General features: G+C 37.5%; 1 protein-coding gene across 1 annotated transcript in view; it reads left to right on the plus strand.

Annotated features, from left to right (window-relative positions):
• The window catches only part of KIF6 (kinesin family member 6), a 165,257-nt gene that overhangs the window by 130,411 nt on the left and 12,930 nt on the right, over nt 1-21,916 (plus strand). The window contains exons 16-18 of the mRNA XM_068400006.1: nt 3,349-3,399; nt 19,370-19,454; nt 20,448-20,585. Of these exons, the coding sequence (XP_068256107.1) occupies nt 3,349-3,399; nt 19,370-19,454; nt 20,448-20,585 (274 nt within the window). The remainder of the gene's footprint in view (nt 1-3,348; nt 3,400-19,369; nt 19,455-20,447; nt 20,586-21,916) is intronic.

Raw genomic sequence — 21,916 nt, forward strand, 5'->3', positions numbered from 1 at the left:
CACTACCTTGTCTACAACCTTACGCTGTTGGAATCAGGAGACACAGGGGTTTTTTATGAGAATGTTATTCTTCATATTTCTTTGAGTAAATATTTGTATTTATGAAGGTTGTAGAACTGGCAGTACTAAAGACTGAAATCTTCCATTTGTTTATATGGGAAGCTCTGTGCAGGCAACAGTACTGGAATCATCCCCTACTTCTGTCACTTATGAACTTCAAGCCTTGGTTTGGGGTGATGGTGTTCTCAGACGCAGAAGAGTAGAGCAGGTCAGAAACATTCATTCTCCCCCACAAGTATTTGTAGTGAAAACAGAACAAGATTACTTTAATCAAAAACAAGTACAGAAAATGTTAAGGTTTTGTCAAAAATAAGAGTTTCTACATGAAAACCATTTTTTTCCAAAGGAAATATAAATAAACTGTCAAATTTCAAATTGGATTAAAACAAATTGAAAGATTAAATCATATCTGGCTGAGTCTTGGTATGGAATTATAGTCAGGTGTCTCACGATACCAGCATGTCCTCTGAACCAGAATTCCTATTTGGGCTTCTTTTCCCGTAATACAATTACAATTTCTCCTCAGGAAGTTTTCTGTGAAATGAAGTTCAGTTTTTGCTGCCCTGAAAAGGCAGTTTGGACTATGTGAATTGGATAAATGTCACCTTCTTATTTCTATTCATAGAAAAAAAAGAGAAGTCTTTTGCTATAAGAAGGGTAAGACTGGGGTTTTATTTTTCTAGCAGAAGGAAAAGTTTTCTTTGGTTCCCCTCTGATTAAAGGTGGTCTGGTTCCCACTTCTCATTCTTTTATAAAGCTGCCAAATAGAAGGACGAGATTTCTTACAACATCATGCTCCATGTCATGGAAGGAACAGAAGTGTATGAAGGCTAGAATGAAGGGAGGGAGGAGCATTTGGGACAGTTAAACGCTATTGGCTGGCCTAACAAAACTTGCAATAAAAGTAGGGCTTCTGCAGTCTCTGTGCTCTCTGTCTCAGCTGTACTGAGAGTAAATTCTAGGTAACTGGAAGTCAAGCCTCTTGGCTATAATAATTTAAAAACCAGTCCCCATATTCTTCCATTTCCACATGTTTGCATTGACTGCAAGCTGTTATCTATCTGTTTGATCTTACTTTCATTAACTTGTTTGGCTTGCTGTTTATCTGCTGACCTCATTGCCACTTGATAGAAATTTATGCAAAACATTTTGATTGCTGCTGCTCTGTTTCTAGCAAGGTTAAAGAAAGAGAAATGACGCTACTAAAACCATGTATTGACATGATAGACAGCTCAACTTGTATGTCACCTTTGTTTTCAGTTGATTCTTGATGAACAGCATATTCTCACTACTAGAACCATTTTTTCAAATGACAATGGCATTGCCTTTTGCAGCTCACAGTGCTTAAGAAAGGGAGTTTCTGAGCCCTTACATGAAAATACATATATGGATGGTTTTCTGAGGCACCTAAGTTAATGGTAATCCATTGAGATGAATCTCAAGATTACTACAAATTGTTTCATAATTGTCTTGTGGCTCAATATTGAGTTAGTAACATCACTTCGTGTGATGCAGTACGATAGAATATAAGGATATAAATATCCAGAATAACAAAAAGCAATTTGAGGAAAACACTGTTATGTTTAATCACATTTCACTGAGTATTGACATCAATTGAGTTGCTATATAAAGATTTCAAAGCACAAATAGCATGATTGTTGGTTATTTAACTGGGGTTTTATTGGTAAAAATTATTAATTAAGGTGTTTTTTTCTATAGTTACATAAATCAGAAGCTTACTTAACTGAGTGGATTTTTGGTTGAGTGTTAGTGCAGTTGAGATGGAGGATTTATTTGGTATAGCTGGGGTAGATGAGGTTAGTTCTTTCAGTCAACCTGTGTCGCAGTAGCTGGAGGCTTTTCTTAATTTTACAGATAACTTTAAGTGCAGAAGAATTCACTGGTTTAAATAGAAATAATTGAAAAGTAGAAAACTTCCTGTGCAGAAAAATAGGAATCTACAATATCTGGTTTATGGACAAGGAGTACGTAGGTTTTTTTGTTTTGTTTTCTAAAAATATTCAAAACAACATAACTTGGCTGTTATACTTGTATATATACTTGTATATACATAAGCAAAGTATTGCTTATAATACCTGTTCTACAATGCTACTAAATACTTAAGACTTATTCTCATCATTCCCCAAAAAGTTTAATTTTTCAGGTTCTTTGGTGCTCATAGAACAGTCTAATTCTCATGACCTGTGAATTTGAATGACTTTTCATATTCTCCAGTTAAACATTTGGCAGATTTTAATGACTTAATTTGCTCTGATGAGCTTACTCTATAAGTCTTCACTTGTAAGCAAAAGGATATTTTTAATTCAGAATGCATGCTAATATAATATACATAATCACAGGTCTGGAGAAAAAAAGCGAATCCAGCATGGATTTTTTTTTTCTTTCTTTCCGTGGTATCCAGATGTATAGCTTAGTAAATATTATGTACAAGTTTCTGCTTAGAAATTGTTTTAATTTGAAAACTTGGAAGACATAATCCCATCCTCCCTCAGAACACATATACTGCTGAAATTGCACATTTAGGGTTATGTTTTTCCTTTATTGGTTCCATTAATATCTATGAATAATGGCTTCCCATGTGGTAATCTAATTATCATTTGAAATAATTGGTGAGCTGGAACAGTGTCATAGATCAAGGAGGAAATTAATAGAAGAAGGCTAAAGGTGAATTATATGGAGCATGGGAATAATGAGATAATGAAATTAAAGAAAAATTTCAGTCAAAGACCAATGACATCTACACAGTGAGTTCTGTTGAGTAGCAGACCTTGCAGAAGCTCTAGCACATGAGATATTTAAAACTGAGATGGAAGAACAGGAAAAAATGGAATGTAGGGAACCAATTCTTCACTGGCAAAGAGGTGGACTGGATGACCTAATCGCTCATTTCCACTGCTAGCGCCTATAAGTCTGTTTGAACAAATACTTGGATTTCTGTATGTCTTCTAGCCTCACTTGGACTTCTTTTGTATCTAGCAGCAGGAGATCATTATCCTGTGAAAGTGCTTGACAGTAAATAGCTTCATTTTCAGTCTTTCTTACTGGACAAAGTTAAATCTGAGGGTATGTAGAGCCAAATTGTGCCTACTCGTTTACTTGCAGTAGCACAAAGGAGAGAGCTCAGAAAACTACTTGTCCTGTGGATCACAAAAAATCCCTTTAAATTGGCCAGCAGCACAGGGGTTTTCAAATGGCGGGAAATAAGCAATGACTTTATTGATTTTTGACATTTGAGTTCTAACTATTCACATTCTGTGTCTTTTACAGACCATCTGAAAGGAGAAATAACCCAGAGGCACATTCAGAGGGCAGCTCTAGGTAAGAGTAAAACATTTCAGATACAATAGCTGTCTCCCAGGGCTGAATCTGCTTGTGGGGCAGGTTGTATTTTGTGTGACAGTTTTTGCCACAATATTTCTACAGTAGTCTATACCATAAAGAACATGGACTCTGTGAACTTTGCCAGAGATTTTGCTCAAAAGGCATCTGATTTTATGGGTGGTGAGAAAAGTATGCAGAAGTATTATAGGTTTGGGGGTTTGGTATTGGCTTGCTTTCTTTTCAGGGTGACCAAAACAAGAGGAGAGACATCTAAGCTCTCTTCATTTTTAGGTTATTTTTTTTTCGCTTTCTGATGACTCTAATTTGAATTCCCACTAACAGACATTGATTTGTCCTGAGACTGAGCTTCTAGCCATGTTACCACAATCTGTCTGACATCCTTTTTAATTTTTCTCATTCCAAGAAGGACTAAAGGCATATACAGGTCATTTCTTTCGCATCTAGTTATAGAAGTTGAGAAGTTATTTCTTGCAGTTTCTGTTGACACAGCTGTGAAGCTAAAAATGTCTATGTAAGTTGTTCGCATAAGTGTAAAGTCATCCAAATTTGGTTTAAGATGCTTTAAGCTGACTCCACTGACTTTGTACTGAGACAGCCTAGCAGTGTTCATATGAGAATTCCACTTTTGGGATAGTAAACTTCAGCTAAAATGTGACAGAAAACCACTGGGGCAATAACAGTTTAAGCCTTAGATCCATAAAAGAATCCCAAAATGTACTTTCATGGACCTTCTTTACATAAAAGATGGAGCTAACTCAGACCAGATTGCAGTTGGTGGTTTTATTTCTATGTATACATAGCACAGAGAACAATATTTGTATCTTAATAAGAGACAGAAAATGGGGGGGCTTTCTTTTCTCCCAAAAGTCAGGAAAATAAGTCACTGCAGTGTAGCAAAATAGTTTGCCCTTTCCCTTTCTAATTTAGCCATGCATCTCAAGTTCTGCTGATGATGTTACTATTTTATACCTGTATCTGTTTATTTTTATTTAAAAATCAGCACTGAAAATTAATGCTGTCCATGTCCATAAAGCCCAGGACTCAAACTTGGTTTATTTTGATCAATATGAGAAGGGGAAGTGAAGGAGGTGCTGATTTCTTCTCTCTGGTATCCAGTGACAGGATGTGCGGGAATGGGTCAAAGCTGCACCAGGGGAGGTTCAGACTTGATATTAGGAAATACTTCTTTACCAAGAAGGTGGTCAAACACTGGAACAAGCTTCCTAGAGAGGTGGTCGATGCCATTTAAGAAGCATTTGGACAATGCCCTTAATAATATGCTTTAACTTGGTCAGCCCTGAAGTGGTCAGGCAGTTAGACTAGACAATTGTTGTAAGTCCTGTCCAACTGAACTGAATCGTTCTATTCTATTCTGTTCAGTTCTGTTCTATTCTATTCTGGTATCTGAGGTTCAATCTAAAGGTGATACCTTCAGTATAACACGAAATTCTTTCTTCAGTTCACTCCAGGTTTTAATACTGTCTATTTACTAATTTTATGCCACTTTAAGAAGTTACATCAAGATGAATCATGGTAATGCTGCTTATGAGAATTTCCTATTCGGTGTTTCAAAAAAATGAAGTGATGTATTCAGACTGTATGTTTGACTGTATGCATGATAACATCTGGTCTTGTATACTGGTTTCTTACTATTTAGAAAATTGTGTTGCAAATGCTGTTTTCAATAACTATCTAAGCTGCTTTTCATAAAATAGGTAAGTGTAATTTTTTCACATCCTTAGGAAATGACATAGTGTAGTGACTTTACCAGCTGTACATTCACATTGTAAATATTCTATTAGTATTCCACAACATAGCAGGCAACCCATGTGTTGTAGGTTTTTGTTTTGAGCATTGCTATCTGCTTATCATAACTGAGTCTGGACCGCACAAAGTATTTTCCAGACTTTTTTCTTCCCCTTCGTAATTCTCTTAAATACTCTGGATATTTTGACTTAATATTTATTCTATGACTTGGGGAGTATTATTTGCCTGACTGCCTTTTTGGATGAATGTTCTTCCAAGGAGTAACAGGTGTCAAGTCTCCCAGGATCTTCTTGATCACCAGAATGTCATCAAGATATTTTTAAATGAAAACTGCATAGTAAAAAGTCTAATTAAGAGTCTGTTGAAATCCCAACATGAAATAAAACACACCATTGTTTCAATTAGAAACCAAGTTAACATCTTCCAGCTGCCTTTTTTTTTTTCCTTAAAATATTTTATGGTTAAAACTCTTTAAGAAGCTATTCTAGTCGGTTTTTAAACAGTGTAGATCTGTTTCCCTCATGGCTATGCTTAAGATGTGGATTTCTTGTTGAAGGAAAACTCCACTACTTAGCCCATTGTTCTTAGCTATCTCTTTTAAAACACCATATGCTGGGAGTTAACAAAGGACGCAAAGAGATGGGAGGTTTCATTGGAGACAAGGGAGTGCTCCATGTTTTTCAGTACACAACTAGAAACATCAAATACTTTGTGTAAAATTGCAAGTATTCACTCTCATTGTGACTTTCATCTTTATTAATTGTAAGAATACCTTATTATGCAAATAACTTCTTTTATTCAGTAAGATCTTTCAGAGTAACATGCTTAACTGCATTTTCTAGGCAGTACTTAAAATGAAATAATGTGCACATTATTGAAGTACTGACAAAGCAAAAACATTGGGTCAACAATATGCTTCTAGGTGGAAAAGATGGAAGAAAAGAGAGGAAACAAAAGCTTTCCCTGGCATTTGCAATGTTGTAGAAGGAAAATACATATTTTATATGATTCCGATGAAGCATTATCTTAAGATGCTTTAAACTAGCAATTTGGTAAAATACAGGACTTGATTCTTCATTATCTTATTCCAGTTTTACACTGATAGAACATGACTACAGACAGCCAATCAGGCTGATATAATAATATTCACCATCACTGGGGGAAGACTGAATCCTAAGTTGGACCTGCCTGATGACATAAGAAATCCTATGACGTATTGTAATGGGAAGATACTTCTAAGGGGATGCAGTCATGCTAGCAAAGGCATGTTTTGTACAATAACTTTCCATAACAGAAGCAACTGAACTGAGACTACCACAGTTTTGCATATTCGGCTACATCTTCAGTGGAGGCCTCTGTTGGGTCGGTTCCGGAAGTTAGGGAGGACCTTGAAACATATTCCTGGCTAATCTGTCTGTGTCAGCAGAAATGTTTAGTAAATCTACAGGTCCCCCAGGCTGTTCAGTCAGCTTCAAACAGATCCTGACAAAGCTTCATATACAGAAGGCTCATTCATTATGTGCAATAAAAACATATTTTCTAAATTAACATGAATGGTAGAGTCTGCGGCCAGTGGTGCAGCATCTTTAGCACAGCATGCACCTCGTTATCGATAATTGCAGTTACTTTACTAGTCTAGTTGAAATGCAGTTTTGCAGCTTTCCATTTCAAATATTTTTCTTATTCATCTTGTTCTCCATGAGCCTCCCTTCTCTTTTTATGTAAGTTTTGAAGTCTAGGCTAGTAGCAACCTATCAGTTCTTTTGGGATTCTCCTGAAAACATCTAGAGATGGCAAAACCTTTCTGCTTCTGGGGAGGTTTGTTGGTACCAAATCAATCTCTCTCTTTCTGTTCAACTCTATTGTCTCTGTAGAGCTATATGAAAAGAAAAAAAATAAAGAGGTACAATCTAACATCGGTAAAGATGGCAAATGTGTGTCTTTGTAATGAATCTGCATCCTTTGTAAGGATTTCAGCATGAAGGCCCAGATTTATCAGCATTTTGTTAAAAAAACCCCCTTGTTTTCCTGGGTTTTGCAACTTGGCTTTTAGAAGTAAGATTTCATATTTCTGCTGTTATTCAAAGAGCTTCCCAAGTTCTTTTTTGAACAAACTTCCTTTGAAAAAGCCCATTCCTCATGAAAAATAAAATTGCTAGTTGAGTAGAAAATAACAGATATATTTGAATCCCTGAAAATGCGTACCTGCATTTGATTTAGAGTGGCAAATGCCTGAGAGTTAGGATTTTGGCATCTGTTATTTTTATATTTGGATTTGTAACACACATTTGTTTCAAGCAAAAATAGGGAGCTTTCTCCTTATCTTTGTTCCCTCTATAGCTTTGTCTACATCATCTTTTCCTACATTTTCAAAGTTACATACCTGTTTTAGAGATATTAGTATCAGTTTATACCCTTGTTCCTGCCCTGCTATGTGTTTCTTTATAGTGTGTTTCATTCTGCTTCCTCAGCTTCCTTGATTAGAAGTGAAAGAACAACATGATCAGTACCAGAATAAAGCAGGGACAGATGGTGCTGTATAATGCATCAGGGTACTACTGCAGAAATAATCCAACCAGTGTTAGGAAAGAATTTCAAAGAAACTATTCCTCCAATGCACTAGTTCGTGATGCTCAAGAAGCTGCCACTACCATATATCCTATACCTGATGGGACGCAAATACGTTGTCTAACGCATTTCTGCATATCTGGTGAGGTAGAATTGGGAACTGCTGCTCCCATTTGTCCAGAGTGAGTTATCATGGAATTACAAAATGGTGTGGGTTGGAGGGGTCCTTTAAAGATCATTTAGTCCCACCCTCGTGCTATGGGCAGGGACATCTTTCACAAGATCAGGTTGCTGAAAGCCCTATCCAATCTGACCTTGAATGCTTCTGATATAGCCCATGCCACTAGAAAGGCTGGGCCACCATGGTTTTTATCTGGTGAGGATATAGGGCATGTTTAGGAAGTGTATGATAGTTCTCTCTGCAACCATAGCAGCATCCTACATACATCTATAACATTAATTAGGCTAATAATTAATAACTGTCTTGAACTCATCTGCTGTAATCTGTGTGAATGGAAAGCATATAGCACTTCCAAACTGCTGGTTTGCATCAGAATTAATCTCTTATTTAAATAAATCCATATTTAAATAAAATGAGCTCAGTTTCTTTCACTGCTTTACATGTTGTAACTGAGATGCCTTTTAACTTTGTTCATGTGAAGCAGGAGAGTCTTGATCTGTACTAATACCATGAAATGAAGAGACACGAGTGTTTTCAATCAGAAAATGACAGAAGCTGAGGCAAGTGGCAGTCTGTGTTTTCCCACACAAATCCAACGCAGTCCATGGAGAATAATAGATGGCCTGTTTTAAGACCATCATTCCTGGTGCTGAAAAATGGTATATTATGTATACGCTAAATAAAGCACTTTAGAGAAATAACCTGTTTGAAGTCCAGAATTTTAAGATTTTTTTTTTTTTACAAGAGAGAAAGCAACATGTCCCCAGTGCTGCTAGGCATCCCAGGATGCTTCCTCTAAAACTGTATAGGTGAGTTCATGTATTTCCAGTCTGTAAAATATGCTACTTTTAGGGAAAAAAAAAAAGAGCAGTGTAGTCAGTTTGCAATGGCCTCAGAATAAGGGAAAGCTTTCTCTTAGAAATTCACAATTTTGATATGCACAATGTTTCTGTGTGTTATGTTCTAGATATTTGTGCTTGAAATCTCAAGCAAGAGGTGGTGTAAAAGTTTGCTGCGATTGCGCATGCAGGGCACTGATTTTATTCCTAGGGTGACCTCTAGTGGTATCAAGGTCACTCTTTTTAGTGATGGGTTTAATCAGTCTTCCTGTTTCAAAGGAAAAAAGTCAGAAATGCTTTGCATTAAAGTTTATTTTTGGAATTCTGAGACTGACAGAAAGCTGGTAAGATTGTGCTTGTAAAAAAGGATGATGATTTTTTACTATTGGTAAGACAAAGGTATCAACAGCAAAACTGGCTGAAAATTCAGAAACCAGTGCCTCTTTGGCTTTTTTAAAATGAGAGTTCTACTCTGACAAAGATAACGATACTTTTGAATTTGCTTTGCTTTGTGCAATTGTTGTAACATATGAAGTGCTTTTAGAAATATTTATCAAATCAAAAGTTTTTAAGAAAATGCTTGGAATACTGATGGACAATTAGTTTTTGAAAACATATGGAAGTAGTTATATATGATATTGTAAGCAGATTAGAGGATCCTTATAGCTTCTTGTGACTGCAATGTGTTTAAGTCATTGTAGTTATTCCAGGTTTGTCTTGGAGGAAAAAAGCGTAGACTTTAGCCTGTGTTAACCGTGAAGTTACACAACATAACAGACTTACTCTCTTGGTTTCACATGCTATTTTGTGCTTCACATCAGCACAGTATATGGCTAAAACTCTGAGCTCTTGAAGAGCTTTTGTATTTTTGTATGTACCAAGTTGTTCTATAAAGATGATCACAATCAGGAAAAAGAACCATGGATTCGAAGCAGCAGCTAGACAAGCAGCAATGATTTCCTTGCTGGCAGTACTTGAGGTTTCTCCTTTGGTAATATGTCTTGGGTTTTTCCCAGTATTATGTAGGAATGAAGTTTAAAACTGTAGGAGTATATTCTAATAAGAAGACACTTCATAAACCTGTCCCTTCAGGCCTCAAGCACACGTAGACCTTTCTTTCACGAAGTTTTTCTTCAGCCTTTCTACGGTGTTTTATAGTTTTATTTGTTGCTGTGTTTTTTCCATTACTCTTTTTAGCAGGTTTTACTAGGTGCAATGCTAAATTATAGAGGCAGACATGAGTTTTCTCTTTCATTGTGTCTTCAAGAACTGCATCTGTGCTGGAAATCTTTGCAAAAATGTTCTCCCAAACTGTCAGAAAATTCTGAGGTTACTCGTGTGTTCCTATTAAGCTTCCCATGTGACCCACTCCACTTCAGCTTATCAGATCTCAAAAAAGAGCTAAGACATCTTTGGACCAAGTGATATTTTTATTAGAAGTCATGAACTTGTAGCACAGCTATCCAGTTCTCAGTTTTGTTGACAGTGACTTTAGAATTTCACTGTTGTTGAAACAGCTTGTGGTCTCTGTAAGCTTTCTTGTAATAAGTATTTCTTCTGAAATACTGAAAAGTTCAGTGTGAATTGCATTATTTAAAGACTCCTTCTGGTGACTAGTAAGTAAGCAAGACAATCTGGAGATGAAGCTCTCAATTCTCTAATTTGGTTTACTAAAATTAAGGTATTAGGAAAAAGGTGATATGAGGATAGTTACACACTGAAAGAAGTCCTCAGAGAAATTTGCAGGATCTCTGCCTTTGGAGTTTTTCACGACATGTCTGGACAACCTAGTCTGATTCAGTTTTCGCCCAACTTTGAGCAGTAGGTTGGACCACGTAGCCTTCTAAGGTCCTTTCCAACCTGAATAATTCTGTAATTCTAAGACAGGACTTCAGGTGGAGTGAGCAAAAAATAATTTTGGTTTTATGCACACCATCTACTGATTCTAGGCCTAAGCTTGTCTGCTCTAGCTTCAGTATATCTCAGAGTAGCCTCTCTCTATTGGCTCTAAAAATATGGTAGGATAACTAAAAGTAACTTACAGTTTAAGGTGCTGCAAACTTCTTTCTTCTGACCATGTCCAGTAGGTGTGTTGAGCAGCTTGACTAGTTCTGTATCAGTCAAAGTTTCCTCCATGAGGGCACTTTGTAACAAACAAAAGTTCTGTAATCTAATGAACCATAAACAATAAATGGAGCTCTTTCACATCTGTATTTGCTTTAATTTTTTCAAGGTAAAAGTCAGACCTAGAATAGCAATTTCCATCTGATCATGTAAAGCGCAGGACAAGGAGTGAATGAGAAATAGCATGGCTCATGTGATATCCAATGTTTCAGAACAAGCTGCAAATCTGGTGAAAAACTTCTTCCATTTTACGTTTTGCTGAAATGGCTAAAAGAAATTAATTCACTACTTCTTTGCTCAAAAATTTTTGCATGTTTAAGATCAAGGAAAATAATGACTTGGAACAAGTAGTTGCTAATAATATCCCACAAATGTGTAGATGTTGGATATACTTCTCCAGATAAGAATCTTGTGGATAAGTTGTAATTGTTTCTGGATATGTCAAGATTGTCTCTTCTCAGTATACAGTACAGTGTAATTCAGCCAGCAGTTGCCAGAACATTGAGCTCAATGTCCTTTCCTTCACAGGTCATAGGAAAGAGCTGTCTGAGTTATGATAAATGCCTAAATACCTATATACTTCTTGCACCTTCTTGAGCTGGTAGCCCAGCACAGACAGCCTTGCTGTTCTGCAGCTGATGTGTATGTGCGTGGGAGAACCAGCAAGTCTGGCACTCAATGTGGGCTATGAGTGTGGCCAGCAGGGACAGAGGGTCCCAGAAACATAATCTGGTACCCACAACTGCCCAAGTTGTATATGGCCCTGATCTAGCACATATGCCAGAACACTAAACAACATCAAAATTAATCTTCTTAAAGAATAACATTCATGCTGACATGAAATCCTATGGTTGTGGCTTCAGAAATTATCTGGGGGAAAAAAAAAAAAGCATTCATGAAACTCTTTTAGAGGACTAATGGAGTAGCCAGGTGGGAGAGTGGAAACAAAACTTCTGTAGTACTTTGGTCTTTATTGTACACCTAACTGAGGTGGGGTCTTAGCACATATTCTCTGCTATTTGCACAGAAAATAAATCAGATCCATGATAGAGGTGCTTCAGGTCCAACACCTTTTGTCTTATTCAGGGCAAGGGTTAAACTAAACACTGTACAGTGCAACCCCATGCTCATAGTGTATTGATTTCACCAACAATGGTGTGTTTTTCCTTTCTGTTTTCCATCTCCTCTACTTCTCTCTTGCAGATGAAAGGTCTTTTACTAATACCTTCTAGCAGAAAGATCAAAACTGTTCAGGGTGATACTACCATATACATTTGTTTGCTTAGTATCACCTCTTGAATCAGGTCAAAACCTCTTTTATTGTCTAACTTGAAGTGACACATCAATTGCACAACCCATCTATACCTACACACAGCTGAAATAGAAGCAGTTAAATATAAAACATGTATGCTCATTTTTCCTTAATATTCTTTCAAATGACATTGCTGTAAATTCAGTGTACAGTCCGAAATAAATGCTTTTGTGCATTGTCATGAGTGTTTGTACAGACAATCACAGCCAGAGTTCCACACAGAATGCAGGTAAAACACCCATTATTTTTAGAAAACATTAGAACTATATGAATTGATCCCCACAGTTGCTGTGTGCATTGCACTCCTAAATGTGCCCTGCAAGCACAGGATTTACTGTGCATGCCTACGTATATTGCTTCATGCACAGTAAGGCTGGCACTTCTCAGAACTGAGAACTGTACATCCTGCTTATCTGAGAATCCCCAGCAAGAAATAGGATGCACTAAGCTTCAGTATCTCTTCTACGCTCCGTGAGTCTCAAAGTGACTGCACCTTTAGCACCCTTAGATATTTCTTGTTCTCTGTAAAGTTGTGCTATATTATTCTCAGTCAAGTGACCAGGCATTCCTTTACAACAGTTATGGTGCTGTCTATTGCAACTGCCTGTCTGCACATGGTGGCAGTGTATTCCTGATGTCTGAGCTTCATGATAAGCAATCAAGTTCAGAAGTATTATCCATCCTTTCTTTCTTCAAGAAGAGCATGACAAAACTTAGCAAAGAGGGTTTTTTTTTTTGTTCCATGAAAGCTCTTGGATATAATCATAGAATCATTTTGGTTGGAAAAGACCTTTAAGATCATAAAGTTCCAACCGTTCAACTTAGCACTGCCAAGTCCACCACTAAACCATGTCCCTAAGCACCACATCTACACGTCTTTTAAATACCTCCAGGGATGGTCGACTCCACGCATCCCTGAGCAGCCTGTTCCAATGCTGACAACCCTTTTGGTGAAGAAATGTTTCCTAATATCCAATCTAAACCTCCCCTGATGCAACTTGAGGCCGTTTCCTCTCATCTTATTGCTTGTTACTTGGGAGAAGAAACTGATAGCTGGGAGAAGAAACTGACACCCACCTCACTACAACCTCCTTTCAGGTAGTTGTAGACAGCAATAAGGTCTCCCCTGAGCCTCCTTTTCTCCAGACTAAACAGCCCAGTTCCCTCAGCCACTCCTCATAACACTCATGCTCTAGATCCTTCACCAGTTTTGTTGCCCTTCTTTGGACTCACTCCAGCACCTCAATGTCTTTCCTGTAGTGAGGGGCGCAAAACTGCACACAGTATTCGAGGTGCGGCCTCACCAGTGCCAAGTACAGGGGGACGATCACTTTCCTAGTCCTGCTGGCCACTCTATTTCTGATAGAAGCCAGGATGCTGTAGAAACGAATGCTAATGAAGCCTCAAAATTTATGGATGACAAACCACACCCCTTCTTGGGAGGCAGAGAAAGATCATTCAAATATCAGGTATGGTTTTATCTAATATTATGAACAAGATAAGTGATGCAACAATAATCTTATGTAATCAAATGGTAAAATGCATTTATTAAGTTTAGGCAAGATTCTGAGTTAGTAGGGGTTTCCTGACTAAGACCTAGCTATGTTACTATTCCACTAGTTCAACTGGTGCGTATGGAACATATGAAGCTGCTTTTTTTTTTCCTCAGTGTATTGTACTTGTGTATTTGGAAACCAACAGAGAAGTTTTAGCCACAATGGTTTCAGAAACTTTGATGGCTTGACTGCAGTTGACATGAAGGCAACGCCTTGTTTCATATGCCATGTATTTTCAGAAGCAAATATATAGATGACTAGTTTCAAAGGAGAAACTTGAGGGAATTGAATTGTGAGTTTGTATTTAGCCAAAACAGCTCACAGAGACTGGAAAAAATAGCTCCGCTTTCCAGGTGTGCATTGGAAGTAAGTCAGTTTGAGCCAATATTAAGCCAGTAAAACAATAAACAATACAATGATACAAAGAAAAGCAGCATACCGATGGACCCTTTTACTAAATTCAGTGATTAAAATAAAAATAAAAATCAACAGAATACACATGCCCTTAATCCCCCACACATGCACAAACTTGGAAAGTGCTGAAAATAGGACAGTTTGTTTCAATATATGCTCATGACTAACTGGCTGAAATTTTTAAAAAATCTATTAAATTAGGATAAGGCGTAAATTTATCTAAGTCCCACAATATAAACTCTTCAGACATCAGGGTATTTTCATCTTCTCCTGAGTTTCATTGTGACATACCCCATCTTTGCTTTTCGTGTAAGGTACACATGTGGTGCCTGGTGACAAACATAGGTTGACACAGCCCAGGGGAGGAATAAGAAAGAAGAAGGGGAGAATTACTTGTAAGCTGATCCTGAACAACAATGGCATGGCTAGTTCTTTTTAAAAAAAAAAATCTGAATAACAGCATATGCTGCAGTTTGAAAGCACTAAAGCCCGAGTTTGCCAAAAGCTGCAAAGCTGATAAATAAAGCAGTAAAAATATTAACTGGATACTGAAGTCAATTCTAAATTTGGTACCTTCAAGAGGCTATAAATTTAAGCAGATAAACACAAGACTATCCAGTGAAAAAATTAAAATCTTTGACTGCAAAAGTACAGCTGGAGGGCAAGGCACAATGTTATTCGAGGCACAAAACAATAAATCCCTAGGAATTTGACTTCTAGGATACACTCAGGTCGAGAAATATATGAGTGCCCCAGAAAGTATAAAGTTCAGGGTCACAGAGAGTTTCTTGCAAAATTTTCTGACTGTAGATAAGAATCTGCCAGAGTAATTCAAGTTGTTGCCAGCTTGAAGTAAACTATGGTGATAACACTTGGTATCTCATGCTAGAAATAGTTTTTTTTTTGTCCGTGCTTGCCATATTGCTTTGAAATAGTGATTCCGGTTAGCAGGTGCTATAATTTCTTTCTGGTACTGTGTGATTTGGTGATGTGAAATGTGTTGTAAAATTTACTACTTCCTATGCTCCAAAATTGGCCCTTTCATTGGAATAAAATCGTTATATCTTAAAATGCCTCTTACAATCTTCTTTATGAAAAAAAAAAACAAAAAAAAACCACGAACCTTTATGATATGAACTGAGTGTCAACTCATGCAGAGCTCACCTTCCTCTAAGCAGGCAGCTGATATCAGTTGTATCCTGTGCCTCACTTCACCAAATGTATCTGAAGATGAAACAAGAACAGTTAGCCTGAAGATAAATGTAAGAGTTGCTAGCTATTTCACTACCCGATGTAACATCTCCTCAAAATCTCTTCTTTACATCGTGTGACTCTGTGCTCTTAACAAAAGACTTCACAACGTAGGATTCATAAGTTTTGCCACTCAGCTGTATGTGCAGTTACACTAATGTGAAGGAACTAATACTCCTTATGAGTATGTTGCTGACTTCTGCTAAAATAACTCTATTGTACAGAATTAGATGGAGGTATGCCAACAGAAACCTCTAGTATACACAGAGGCAATGTTTTCCTAAACATGCACGTCATACCTCCCCTGCACCCCTGGAACCTGGGTCTGCATTATCCAGGATCAAATTGCACCAACTGCATTTGTTTCCCAGGAGAAGTCACTGGGGCATGAAAAGGTGCACGTGATAATTGCACATCAGCTGAATGGCTCATCTCAGTTGATGCACTAAAAGCATATAGCTAGATTGTACAATCAAGTTTCATATGACAAACCATCAATCAATGAATTAAATGTTAACCCTGAGTGAACAAAGCAGATACCACTTTGTGTTCTTCTGTGCAGTTGCAGAAATTATATCTGATTGATAGCTAATATTTCAGCAGTAGCACCTCTGCGCTTTTTAATGCATTGTGAATTTTTTAATGTATATGGGCAAAAGTTGGTCTTGTGAATTTTCAGGTTTTGATAATTTACATGTACTTTGTATATATGCAGTTAATACATAGATAAAAGGATTTGATGTTTTAATAAACGTTTTCTGTTCCTGCATGGGCAGGCAGATGTATACCATAAAAAGAAACTCTTTAGAGGAATAAAAACCTGTAGCAAAAAGAAAGTATTTCTTCTTAGGTATCGATCTTAAATTTGTGAGTAAATATTACGCTTGCTATGTTTTACTGTCTATTCACTCAGTTGTCCCTCTCATGTTATTTTAAAATAACTGAGCCTGCCTACTGAAGAATGCTAACATTAGACATGAAATACAATGAGCCAGTAACCTCTGCCTTAGCTTCCTATCTTCAGCTGTAGCTGAAACTGCCTGGGCTGGTGGGAGGAGAGGGGTGTGAGACAGCAGCAGCAGGAGCCCATGAGCAGAAAGAGGGCCACTGCAGGGGTTCAGGAAGGGTAAAGGGGAGAGGGGAGAAAAGAAGTAGCAGGGAAGGAGGAGAAGTCAGAAGCAGCAGTAAACAAAAGGTTTGAAATACTCTCCACCAGACCATAGATCTCTTGCTTGGAACATCAGGAAAGAGCCGTGTGTTCATCTGTATATATTACAGTAGCCAGATTCAGAAAGGTCTAGTCCTTAGAGCAGAATGCTATTCAGTTCACAAGCATGTTGTTGCAATGAGCATGCATGACAAAAAGCTGAAGCAGAGACTGCAACAGCATGGGAAAGGACATCAGAGAACTTACAATGCAGTGCCCAAGTAGGCATCTCCTGGATTTGACTTACCACTGGACTTCACCTGACACTGCGGTCAGATCTCTTCTGTTTTTGTGACTGGAACACAGTGATGGATGTCTAAGTTTTAGCCATTTACTTGATGAAACATCCAGTGCTATTTTTGCTGCTGGGGCCCCATCAGCTTGCAGTGTGCTCATCTCTTTCTGTTCTGTATGTATACAGAACTTTGTGCTGCTCACCTTGCCCACAGCTGTGTTCCTTGCTTTCATCACCAGCGTGTTGCTAGAGATAATGGGCGTAGCTGTATTCAGGGTTGAGGATGCTGGGGCCTTTGTGTGATAGAGGTACTTGTCTCATATAAAAAGCTTTATTATTACTACTGAAGGTAACTTGCAACCTAATAATCCATTCTACAGCATGTAATCAGCAGCAGAAAAACATTTTTCTTGGGGTTTTTATATATAAGTGACAAAATTCTACATAAGTTTGGCAGCCCTTTCAAAGCTAGTGCAAAAATGTTTTTCCAAGAACTAGATGCCCAAATAAATGAGGGAAGGAAAGCTGCAATGTTATGGCCTTGCATCACTCTGTCATGACTAGCAGAATTTGGTGATGTTTTCATGTAGGGAAGTCCTCACTTCAGAAACAACATTAATATTTTAAGATGTTACTGTCTTCCACTCTGTATTATTACCCTTCATTATAAGGGGCTAGAGCTGCTACCTCCTGAACTCAGACACATAACAGATTGTGCAAATAGGTCAAACACACGTCAGTGTGCTCAGGAGAGTCCCCTTTAACCACTGCTGAAGACAGCTCAAGCTAAGTCTGGTTGGCTTCACACGGAAACATATTCAGGACGCTCACATGGTCTGTGAGCATGGCTCACTTGGGAGGCAGTAACTCCCTAAATCGTTTCAGTTTGTTCCACAAGAGTACATTTCTCTGAAGCCTGGATGCTGTATATTCATGAAGGTCAGAACAAGTGTGAAGCCTCAGGAGCTGTGCAGTGAGTATCTCCCACAAGTTTCCTGTGTAGCTCTGCGCTTTCCCACATTATGCCTTCTCTTGAGGATGAAATCTGACAAATCAGAAAATCCTGATCCCCTGTAATCATTCAAAGGTTTACTGCTTTCCTCAAAGGTTCTGGCATGATTATGATGACCTTCATATTATCCATTGTGTTCATGTAGAACTTGTTATATAATGCCGCTGCTGTAGCATCTCCTCTGCCTGACACTTGCACCTCCTGGCTTGCGTGTTCACTTAAACATTCCAAGCAGTTTATTTTTTAACCTTTTGAGGGTACCCTCTCCACCACAAGAGTCTTCACCGTATCCTTCTTTTGTAATTTGCACATCCAGCAAAGCCTTTTGATACATGAAATGAGAATTGTTCATGGGGTTTGTCCCCCTCAGCTGTCTGTATTAATATGGCTAACCTAAGTACTCTAAATGAAATAAAATGCTTTTCAGCTTCATCTGTGTTAAGCTACAGGGTACTACAACAAAAGATTAATGGTTTCAGCTGGCGCGCTGACAGGCAGAGAGGGGTCATTTCTGCCCTGTTGTTCCAGGCAGAATTCCTCTCCTTGAAGAGAGGGTGCACTCCCTCAGGCCCTCGTGACAGGTTGATGTAGGATTTATTTTCTTGGCATAAATAATAGTCAGGATGGAAACTTGAATGTATTGTACACCAGAACGTTTGTTTCTTTCATTTTTCTTCAGTTAAAAAGTTTAAACGTGTTTTCTTGGGAAGCTTAAACTGTTCTCATTCATCCTAGAAATAGAAACTGTTGCAATATTAGTAGGTAACTTTACATTTCCTTTCATTGCTGAACATATAACCCATGATGTTTTGCCATCTGTCAGAATAAGCATATTGTGTATTGCAAGCTAAGTAGATCTGTTATAAGATACAGAAATCCTAAGCTGCCTTCTTAGGTTAATTTAGGCCACTCTTAATGTATTTCCTCAGTTCTCCTTTACCTCAAAAAAATTTCTCTCGTAGTTTCAGGACATTTTCCTTATTTATACTAATTGTCTGAATTTATTGCTTACCAAAGTTAATTTCTCCTTCAGGATTTGTCTTTTACTCTTCTTTCTGTTACTCAGTTTCTAGGGCACCAGCAACAGCTACTGTTTTATCTTCTTTTCACGACGACTTTGCTGTTCTGGTCTTGTCTTTGTAGCCAAAACTGTCAGGTTGAGTGCATTTGGTAGGGTTTTATGCCAAAGACAAACTTTTAAAATGGACTGGCAAACTCACTTTTATTCATATCTAAAATGAATATTCCAGTCTTTACAGAAAAAAAAATTAAAAGCAACTTAATTCAAATCACTAGTTATCAAGTGTCTCTTATACTAAGTAAGGCCTAAATTAAGGACTTTGAGAAACATTTCCAGAAGAGAGAATGGTTAATGACCCCCATTTCATTACCTACCTCTTAAAAAATATTTATTCTGATTAAAACTTGCTTTTTTTGACATCATATGGTCATTGCTTACATCTGATCATTTCTCCTATAGCTATTTCCAGTCCTTCTGAAGAGCTAAATACACCAGATCCAGTAGAAGAGAAACTTCGAATGCAAATTGAAGAAGAAAAAAAAAGGTATTACTTCTGTCTCAGACTTCTGCCATCCTTCAGAAGATAGATTATATTGATAGTATATTGCAATTACAGTTCTGCACACACAGCTACCCTCAGGGCTTTCTCTGACATTTAAAAAAATGTCAGTTTTGTGGTTCACTAATAGTTTTTATATTTGTGTATATTCTGTTGGTTTGTCTGTAAGATGCCACAGTACATGAGTGAGGAAAATTTATGCTTGGGCTAATGGCTACAAATAAATAAAAATAGCTTAATGTCCTCCCTGAGGATTAGTGTTAGAAACTTGTTGTTTGAATCCAAATGTGTTGTGAGCCTTTTTGATTCAGAAATGTCCTGCCTTCCTCGAACTAAGGAAAACCTTTAGGCTACACAGGATTGACTAAGTGTAAATAATATGCAGAATATGCATTGATTAACCAATCCTTGCTCTAATGTCACTGTAGCCAGGAGGATAAAAGAAAATAGATGCAAGGATATCATTTCTAAGTAATTTGCTAGCGTATATGTTATGTGCAATCTGTGAGGAAACTTCTGGCTATTTCATACTACTGGTAAATTTCTAACTATATGTTAGCCAAGAGACCTTGTTAATGAAGCTTCCATCTGAAAGGGGAATCAGTCTCAGCTCCTATCTGAATCCAAGCTCTGGCGCCCAGTTGTTTATTAATGGTAACATGCTGAGAAATCAAAAGAAAGAATTGATATATGTGATTGAACCTGTATTTTAATTGTTAATCAATATTGATCCCACTTGAATTTCAACTAATTTCTCTAGTAAAATAAAAGCTTTGTGGGATAAGTTTCTTGTACTTACTGTCCAGTGAAACTCATAAAATATGAGATGTCTCTTCCTGCCACCACTGTCTATGTCACCTGCATCCTCTGATTATTATATATTCGTTTGTAGTTTAAATCTGTACCTGTTCTAGATAGGATAAAGCTTTATTCAGATATATGTTGGAAGATCTGTAACACACTTTCTTCTCGTATTAGTTATAAAACAATGTTCAACCGCTTGAAAGGGCTGAAGGTAGAGATTGAGCACCTGCAGCTTCTGATGAAAAAAGTCAAGATGAAGCTGCAAAAAGACTTTGAAGTCTGGTGGTCTGAAAAGGCAATAAATCTACAGGTATGAAATCACTTCATATTTCTTCCATTTTCATGCAAATGCAACATCTTCAATCATTTCTTAAAGAAGTAGTTAAATGACTAGATAGAAAGGAGTATGAAGGATGGGATTTGGAGCCTGATTCACCTGTGCTTATGCCAATGTAAATTAGACAAACCCAATGTGAAATACGCTTGTATGACGCTAACACAAACAAAGCAAAACCCTTGCTTTCTGCTCTATTTTCTGTTTGGACATTCCCCCAAACATTCTTGAAAGCCAAGAATGGTCTCAAAATGCCAAAAACTCTGAAGGAACGTAAAACAAATAGAGGAGATGATTGGAAAAAATAGTCTTTTTTACTGCTAGCAGAACTATGATTTCATCAGGTTTATGACGTGTGTATTAGAAGATGGCAATCATAGCTATAATACAGACAAATCCCAGAAAACATAGTTGGTTTTTAGATTCCTTTGTTTGCAAAGACTCCAGTAACTTTTCAGCTTTCCTACGCTCCCAGAGGGTCAGCAGCTCTCAGCACAGAGCGTGTGTCCCCTCACTCGCTAGCTGAGGCCCACCACTGCCATCATTGCCTGTTTAAGAACCCAGCAGAAACAAAGTGCTCTAATTTAATGACTCATGTAAAAACGAACTGAAAAGATGTCATTTTTAAAAGTGTATTAGAAGTTCATAACACAGTCTGAGAGCTACACAGTTTCACAGACACAGGAGACAGAACAAGACGGTCCGGAGGGGGATCAACTGAAATGACAACATATCTTTCTTATGTTCCCCATTCTGACACTTTTTTAATGTCTTCCAAGTAATGACATGGCATCTCACAGCAAAGCACTACCATGAAATGCACATCAGCCTAATGAAAAAGAGTGCTCAGTGCAGTCCATCCTCTATCATTTATTATTAACTGGAAGAGAAGATTTACTCCTTGGGGAAAAGTTGTTATAAACAAAGAAGTGTTTAGCCAGTATTTTGTTTAATTCTTATGAGTATAAATTTAAACTGTATTTTTAAGAAAAGAGCCTAAAGTAAATACAGAACTTAACACGAGGAACACAGTTATCCATAAAGTGCCACCTAACTATCTTAACTTTAAGTTATTATTGCAAAATACTTTTCAGGTTAAAATCCCTAACCATCTTAGTGGCAAAGAGGATAATGTTTTAGTCACTCTCCTGTCTAAATATTTAGGCTTTTCAAAGCACTGAAAGCAATGCTCTTGAATCCACTGGAGCACATTTTTCTCTATTCCTTAACAGGAGAGGTCCAGGATTCAGCCTCTCATGATTCATCAGTAGAAGATTAGAAAACTGGAAAAAATAATTGGGATTGATTT

This window comes from Nyctibius grandis, chromosome 1, assembly GCF_013368605.1.
Source record: "Nyctibius grandis isolate bNycGra1 chromosome 1, bNycGra1.pri, whole genome shotgun sequence".
NCBI lineage: Eukaryota > Metazoa > Chordata > Aves > Nyctibiiformes > Nyctibiidae > Nyctibius > Nyctibius grandis.